At 44.2% G+C, this 9052-nt stretch overlaps 1 protein-coding gene across 1 annotated transcript; it reads right to left on the bottom strand.

Moving 5' to 3' along the window:
- Positions 1-4424: 4424 nt before the first annotated feature.
- Positions 4425-8601, bottom strand: nptx2b (neuronal pentraxin IIb; the record flags this gene model as incomplete). The annotated part of the gene is made up of 5 exons (XM_084566951.1): positions 4425-4655; positions 6478-6657; positions 6751-6995; positions 7359-7578; positions 8161-8601. The coding sequence occupies 5 exons, from the start codon at positions 8599-8601 to the stop codon at positions 4425-4427; spliced, it is 1317 nt and encodes a 438-aa protein (XP_084423077.1).
- Positions 8602-9052: the final 451 nt, after the last annotated feature.

Here is a 9052-nt window from a genome sequence, read left to right as displayed (position 1 = left end):
AAAAATTACAACAACAAGACATCAGATTTGCATCTGAGGTATTACATTTGGAAGCACACAATAAGCACAATGACAACATCAAAATCCAGATCTGCGGAACTGCTGTGCACATTCCACGCTGCTAATAGCAGATCGCTATGAAAGACAACATGTGGTACAACTCTGCCATGTTGACAGAGGAGGAAATGAATTGTTTGCGGGCACTTTGAGTGAGACTTTTGCAGAGGCAAAGCTGGACGGAATCTCCTGGGAAAAGATCATTTCAATCTGCTGGGCCAGCGCAGGTACACAGTTAGTGATGTCTGGACCCGCAAATCTAATGCTTGCAAACACCAACGCAGGACAGACTGTCTTGAGGATTTGATTTGAGAAACTAATCTGATTGGCCTTGTTTGAGCGGAGCCCAAATGAATCCAATTTTCATTCTCCTTACAGCTCTTTTCTTGCCTCTACCGATTCCCAAGGGAAGCATCTGGCTCCTGTTGTTAAAGGCTCCCATGTTCTCACCATTGTGTTTTTAACTTATCTGTGTGGAGCTGTCCAGAGGTTGTTCGCAGTGAGAAAAAAACTGCTGCCAGCACACAATGAGAACCAGGGGTGTGTTGCTATTTGTTGAACTACAGAAGAACACAGCACACAAGTGCACAATTAACTTATGGCTGGTTTCTAAGGTTGTGTCCCTACTGTGGCAGATTTGCATTCATTTGTCAAGTTTAACTGTCCCCACGATCCAATGTATGACATAGCCTATATGAACTTCAACCGCATAACAAGAACTCTGAATATCCTGTTGCCTCACTTGGAGTTACTACGGTGTGCCCCGGCGGCCTACACTAAGATGAGGTCAGAGAAAGTCAATCCAGTGACATCATGGTGTAAAGCCAATAACCGCCTACGCAAGACCAAGGAGATGACCGTAGACTACAGGAAGCTTCAGGGAGGAGGACACGCACCCATCCACATCAAGGGAGCAGCAGTAGAGAGAGTCCGCTGCTTCAGGTTCTTGGGGACCAACATCAGTGACGTGTATGATCCTAAAGGCAGCAAGACAGCACCTCTTCCTCTTCCTGCAGCATCTCAGGAGGTTCAACATGGACAACAGGATACTCTCAAACGTCTGCAGATGCACCATCGAGGGTATCCTGGCCGGGGGACATCACCACCCGGTACGGCGGGAGTGCTCCAGAGGGTGGTAAAATCAGCCCAGCACATCCTCAGGCAAGAACTGCCGACCATTTACAGCCAGTGTTGCAGGAGGAAGGCCCAGCGGATCCTCTCTGACCCCAGCCAACTCAGCTATGGTCTCAAACCAGCAGGTTCAGAGACAGTTTTTACCAGGCATCAGGCCACTGAACTGCTGAACTGAATACACAATCACATACGCATACACACACACACACATAAATACAGACTGATCAGGCATAACATTATGACCATCCTAATATTGTGTAGGTCTCCCTTGTGCCTCCAAAACAGTTGTGACTCATCAGAGAATGAACATGGGCCTTCTGAGGGCGTCCTGTTGGAGTGTCATTGCTATGGGGTGGGGGGGCCTGGTCTGGTCTAGGTGGGTGCTACATGTCTAAGCAACATCCACACGAATGACAGGTCCAAAAGTTTCCCAGCAAAACACTGGATTCTCACGAGATGGTCAATGTTATTTACTTCTCCTGTCAAGGGTTTTCATACTACTGAGCTCAATAGGTAGTGTTCAGTGTCCCTGAGCAAGATGTGTCTGTGACTGTAAAGCACTTTGAGTACCAATAGGTAGAAAAGCGCTATATGAAAGCAAGGCCATTTACCGTTTACCATTTTGTGGCTGATCGGTGAACACACTTACACACACACATACAATTCTATTTTGCTTCAGTGAAGTTGAATTGGCACCAAGAACTTAAAGATGCGTAAATTCTCTGCGGAGGTGAGGACAGTTGCAAAGTTAGATGATGATTCTCGTCCGGTTTGTCGGTCTTTCACATAGCCATTTAATCTACGGTTTATATAAAAACATTGACAGGTGCAGCTCTAAGATGTGATGTTCATGTCATTATTCAAGACCTACAGCACCGTACTTGGAAAAAAATCCTCACTACACAACATCTCTGTCTTTCTTACATTAATATTGGCACATTAACAAATGAAAGTAACAAACTGTTTACCAGGCAACCTTGTTATTCATCTTGTATAATCAGGCATGAAACACAAAGCGGTGAACAGACGCAGACTGCCTTGGACATCTCCTTGTCCATTTCCATGGCCATTATTGATTGTCTCCATCTGAATAGCCAGGTGGAGGCTTTCATGTTATTGCTATCCACTCTTTCAGCCCAGATAAAAGGCTACAACATACACAACATTTTGGTGTTATCAGAAAATTACCTGCTGCATCTTACGCAGTGGCATGTGAATTAAGGCTGCCTAAACTCTATTAAACCTGCAAGACAGCTAATGTGAATTATACTAATGAATCTTCACCAAAGAGCACTGTGAGGTGGCTGCGATAGCAAAACAGTATTCCTTTCTACAAAGATCCTGTCACAGATCTATTTTCGGTGTTTCTTTTGATAAATAATGTGTCACCGTATTATATCCAATGAGATCCAGAAGGCACATTTAAGAAGCTATAAAGCATTTATCTAAATATTCAGTCTTGCTCAGCGTCAGCAGCCCCTCCTTCATTTAAAGAGCTAACACAACTTCAGCTTGAAGTGTTATACTGAAGCATCACAGTTGATATTCAAAACTACAACATGCACCTTGACCTTTAAAAACTTAGTTTCAGCCCCACCTGAGATGTGCTCAGAGCTGTGAGTGGTTGGAAGGTGTTGCTTTGTCTAACCGAGAGTGTCATCGATGTCAGCGCTGACCTTTCGGCCTCTCTCATCTGTTAAGAGCTACTAATGCCACCCAGGACACCTGTTGTTGTGTTGACCCGAGCCATCCGAGTCTGAAGATCCTGCTCAGCCTGTGTTACTAATTGCTCATGTCGCCTCAAACAGCTTGGCAGTGTACCTTTGTGAGAGACAAGGTGATTTAAAACTGGTGTTGTACGGCCATATGCTTAAACAAAGTCCATCGGAGATTAACTAAAGGAACTCAGATGACCCAGATACATTTCACGGGGCTCTTAATTACCAAAGAAAACATACTGATCAACATGACGGATTAAAAAAGTCACACGTAGATTCATTTTGCAGGAGAGACTTTCTTTATTTGTCACATTTTATTATTTATTGGCAAAGCAAATCATTTCCAACACTTACTGTGGAAAACATTTAATGGCACTTGAACATTTAAAGAAGGCAACAGGACAAGGTGGACCAGAAACAGAGATCTCATAAAAAAAGCACAGCTACAAAGACACTAAATAATGTAAAACAAAAGACGAACGATTCATGGACAATCAAGAGTCGTGTCTAGTAGTTCTGACGGATCTAATCTGTCACATTTACAGCGTGCTCGCTAAGACAATCCACTGCAACAATGCAACAAATCACGAGTAAAAATATTCCACAACACTAAAGCTGCGACTACATTTCATTTCACCATTTAAACCGGTTTTGTTCAAACGGAAAAAGGCCAAGGGGAAAAGGCTCACTAGCATCACTGGAGTCAGCAAAAAAGTAACGCTTCGCGACAAGGTTAATCACAACGCAAGCTGTAAATCTACATCAGCAGCATTTCTAACAGAGATCCACGCACATGCTCCATCTGCCAGCCAGAGCCACGTCGCAGGTAAAGGTGCATTTTCGTCTGTTATGTCCCCTTTAATATGACTGAACATGTCAGGATCAGGGGTTGGATTGATGTTGGCTCTAAGTCCATTCCCTAGTTAAGGAAGAGACATAACATTAGCCAGACCTTTAATCTTTCCTGACTCCCACACGGCACGCAACAGCAACTCACATGTCGACGGCAAAGTCAGTCTAGACCTCGGAGTATTTGCGCGTCTGTGCTGGACAAGAGTGGATTTTCATTACATCAGGGCTTTTGAGTGTGCAGGGAGGGGTGAGTGGGAGATAGTGGAGAGGGGGGTCTATGTAATGCTCTCGCACTAATACCTGTAGGGTACAGTTACCACGGTCGGTGTACTGACGGACTTAAGTATCATGGTACGGAAACAAATGTCAGTAGGTAGCGCTCTGATTGCCACTTGAGAGGAAACAGCGAGCAAGTCAGTGATTGCGCTCAACCTCCACATAACAATTTGCACTTTGGTGTGTTCCCACGCTCAATGCTACATATGTAACTGTCATAATTGTTCACAACTCCTAAATATATCTGTGTGCAAAGCAGATAAAACATCTACAAAACGAAATCCATAAACTGCCTAACAATGATAGCAGGCTTTTTGTACTCATCTTTTTTTTTTTCTTTTATGGATTGAAACAGCAGCTGAAATGGCAATGAGAGGCGGACAGATTCTAAGCGTTGGGCAGTCGTTCCTGACACATCTCCAAGGGCCGTTTGGAGGCGCCCCTCCCGAAGACTTCGACATTGCTTGCCAGCCAGGAGATCACGTTCCCCGGGATGTAAGAACTGCAGTTGGCCATGGACTGGATCTCGACCGGCTTCAGAATGCGGTCCCAAATGTTCACCTGACTCAGCTCGCCCACGAAGGCCTGGCCGGCATCAAAGCGCCCGCCTACCACGTCCTGTGAGAGTCATAAACAGCAGGATGTAAATTTATACAGCATCATCAACAACATTATTAAAAGTAATTATCTCTCCAACGTGGAGGTGGGAAAACTGATGGACAAATCAATCAACTTCTGAACTTTCACTTAATGTATTTATGACGTGTTCGAGTCTCAGCTTTACGTGATCACTGTTTAGGACACTGAAGGTATTTATTTTAGGGAGTTTTTGGATGTGTATTCTGTAATAAAAAAAAAAACACATGATGACATTAATTTCATTCTTTTGTCATAATTTCATTCTTTTGTGGCAACAAACAAATAAAAAAATGGATTTAGAACTCCTCCAGCACAATTTTATGAATTAATTGAGGCGGAAAAGTACAAATCATTAAAACAACTCTATTTTTCACAGCTGGTCCAAATTCTGTGTGTGAATGTAATTGCAGCATCTTCAAAATTACATTAAGAAAACGGAAGGGGCCCCAAGAGATGGTACCACTAAATTGCCTGATTCAATATATCTATATAATAGGCTATGCCTTAAACACCCTGTTAAAGCACACTATCAACACACCGGACACAGTGTGAACTGTGTGGACGTTTGAGTGGAAGTGAATCATCTCATTTCCAATTAGTACAAACAAGACGTCCTTGCCAGCAGCTCTGTGATGTTTTACTTTGACTCAGTGGTGGTTCCAGTTAAATACTGCGTGCTTACAAGGACATGCTAATGTTTCGCAAGCATGATATCGACTCGCTTATTAACTCTCGGTAAGCATTTGAAAACTGGAGCCGAACAGTACAGCCGCACCTGATTTTTGTTCACGCATCAAAGACAAACAAACATGTTGATGCAGTAATGAATGTTAAAGGATCCGTGTGTATGATTTAATGGCACCTAGTGGTGAGATTGCAGATTGCTACCAACTTGATACGCCTCATTCACCACTTTTTTTCCAAGCAGGAAAGAGAACCCACGGTTGAAGACCGACAGTTCTGAATAATAATGCAAAAGTTTGGTTTGTCTCTTCTGGGCTACTGTACAAACATGGCAGACACCAATGGAGAGGACCTACTGGCTGTATAGATATTAAGGGCCCATTAATAGTTACAGGTGATTACAAAACTATGAATACTTTCTGCTGATGGACCTGCTTAAATCGTAAACACTGCTCCTTTAAGAGTTCTGTCGGTATTAAAATTCATTGCTAACCAACCAATAGTGGCTGAGATATATTAGTTTGTATCAAAGTGACAGATACAAACTGACTGCAGCCTGCGTGCTTTAAAACACATATCATTAAAACCATACACCTTTAACACACAAATTTGCTGTATGTCATTTTGCTCTTTGTCGCCAGTCACTGGACAAGGCAATTTCACAGAACACAACAGACTGACAGACTCCTTATTCCTCTATGGTGACATTCTCAATAATGCACCAATTAGTCCAGAAGGAGACATCAGCATCTGTGGCCAGCGACAGGTTTACTGTTGTCCCGTTAATTGCTTTGTCAAGATAACCTGACACCGTCTCATTTCCGCTGCTTTTGGTCTTGTTTGATTTTCTTGTTTCCATCTGCAGTTTGCAAAGGAGCCTCATAAATAGTCCTTCTTATTAGCAGAACTAGCTACTTGACATTACACACTGAAGCATCGGCCTTGAGGTAATGTGAACACGTTGCACGAGACATTGTTAGTGTGATGCCACTTTATGAAGCACAGACCTCATTGACAATGCAAGCCCAGGCCTTCTTTGATCGTGACTAAAGAAGCGGAGTAATAGCTTTATCTAGAAATACTGGCATTCGTTGTGCGTTCTGTTGAATGTCCTTACCTGCTCCTGCCCCAGGATGATGACCCCACCGGGTTTGATGGGGTGCCAGGCTGCCAGGTTGTCACCGGTTCCCAACTTCTCCCCGTCTTGGTAAGCGTCCCACTGGCCGTCACGCGTTGTCCAGCTGATGCAGATGTGGTGCCACCTTCCATCGCGTACCTCCAGGGGCAACTGGGCAACCTAATGTCAAGAGATGTTGTACTTGAAATTCTACATGTTTGGATTTTCATTGTGCTTATGATCATTTTATCGAATGACAGCCCAATAGCTTGCCTTGTCATTAATGAGAAGCTCGATTGGGTTGTTGCCCCATTCGATGAGCACAATTTCATTAGCTTGGCCCGGTACGCCGTAAGAGAAAGGCGTCCCTATGCCTGGGCTGGCGTTGGACTTGATCCACATGCAGACCGTAAAGGCGTACATCTCTGGAAGGGTCTTGGTGAAGCGGCCGTACAAGTAGTTGGTCCGCTGGGGGAGGGACAGCTTAAACTGCTCTGGAGACTTGAAGTCTCCTCCTCCTGCAATAAGAAAGGCAGAAAAGTGAGAGGAGATAAGAACATGGCAGGAGAGGTGGCCCAGGAGGGTATGTCATTTTTTTAAAGGTGTATGGAAATGAAATGAAATGAAAGAAACAACACCATGACCTCCATTAATGTTCTTTCTATTCAACAAATGGGCATGTCTCTTATGTCACCTTCTCTGACTCAATAGAGAATCTCCATGAATGATGTGCGTAGCCTATACATCTATTACAGTACAGACAGCAAGCGGAATAGAAATACACACTGCTCAAAGTCACAGGGAGTTACCTAACACCCTCGATGTAAAAAGAAAGATAAAAAACAGTGCTGCAGTTGCTGGATGAATGCGCAGCAGTTCACCTTTCTCCAGCTCACTGATCCTCTCCACCAGGGCGTTCAGAGTGCTCTCCGTCTTCAACCTGTAGGCAGCTGTGGCGTTGGACAGCATGCTCTTTTCCTCCTCCAAGTTGCTGACTTTCTTCAGCAGTTGTTTCTCTAGCTCCCCGAGCCGACGCTGCAGCAGGTCCCGGAGCTCACTGGGGAACGAGGCGCCAGATATGTTGGCCCTCATTTGCTGTTGCTAAGGAAGAGTGAACAGGAGATCATGGACAGGAAGTGCACAGAGATTATCAGGGACACTGAGCCCCTTGAGAGGTGAAGGTGATGCCTTACATCACAGTTATGATTCCTCTGCGTGGGCAGTTGACATTCTTATAAATAAACTGTTCATGGCAATTTATTATTTTTGAGTTTTTGTTCTGACAAGATCCCCTTGTTATTTTTTTATTAATCATTTTCATTAAATATGATTGCACAAATACTTGCAAGAGTATATCTGACAACCAAAAAACTGTGCATACTGTGAAGTAAACGTTTTAAAACTGTAAAGACACTGCGGAAACAAACTCGTCACATAACCTGCGTACTGCGTAATAGGTTGTTTGAGGTTGGCCAATTAGCCAATTAATCTCTTTCCACTGATACCCCAGTTTGATCTCCACAGCGCATTCTATAATTAGAAGTTCTACTCTATGGCTGCAGATTGAGTTGACAATTTGTCCTAATCCTGGACAAGATAACAATCAGTACGGAGAATAAAACTACGGTTTTACGCATGGATGTGGCACAGTGGTTCTGACTTGCGCAACAGGTGGCACCTTACCTCTAGGTTCTCCAGTCGGTCTTTGAGCCCCTGCATTGTTTTTCCAAGATTGTCGATTGTGTCATTTGGATCCCTCGGAACATCCCCCATTGTATTTTGCTTTTCTTTGCCCCAAGACCCTCCTTTGTCGTACTTTCTATCGTCGGTGGCTGAGGCGCACAGGGACAGCTTGGTGGTTAACTCATTGATGGTGCCCACCTGTTTGGAAATGGTTTCTTTCTGCTGTAAAATTGTCTCTCGTAGCTGCATGACGGTATTCCTGAGCTCCTCTTCCTGGCTGCCGGCGTTCAGCTCGGGCAACAGTGTCACGGGGCAACTGGCATCGCCGCTCAGGGGCACAGCTCGGCAAATGTACCGCTTTCCATCGTCCACTTGGCCGCCCGTTAGATGACCACAAATTACAGCGCAAAAGCATAACAATCTGTGTGAGAGTGAAAACATACCGGCGGCGTTTCAGTCAAAGGAAAAGCGAAAAGCCTTTACACTTCCCGACGAATTCCACTGTTCAGTGCGTAAAGGGGCACCAGGAATAGGTCTACCCCCGAGAAAAAACATCAGGTGCAACAATTTATATAAAGTAGTGCCATGACCATTCGGTAAAATAAAATAAAATAAGTTAAAAAGTATGCTCAGCAGAAAATCCGATCAAGTGGGAGACAGTCACTGTAAGCCCCGTAATGTGGCTTGTGTTAACAGGACTATTCTTGGCGCAAACAAGAGCGCACGGTGTGGTCTGACAGCTTCTCTTAGGAAAGAGGATTACCCAAAAGGTGTTGGGAAGCTCCTGGAGGGGTTGTAGTAGGCAGACGTCACCGACCAGCTGGGGGAAATATTTGATCATTTGATTATATGTTAAATGAATTAAGCAGTCAGGACTCTGGGGAGATATTAT

Source organism: Chelon labrosus, assembly GCF_963514085.1.
Source record: "Chelon labrosus genome assembly, chromosome: 19".
NCBI lineage: Eukaryota > Metazoa > Chordata > Actinopteri > Mugiliformes > Mugilidae > Chelon > Chelon labrosus.
The sequence above is the reverse complement of the archived record's forward strand: the minus strand, read 5'-3'. Positions and strand labels throughout refer to the sequence as shown.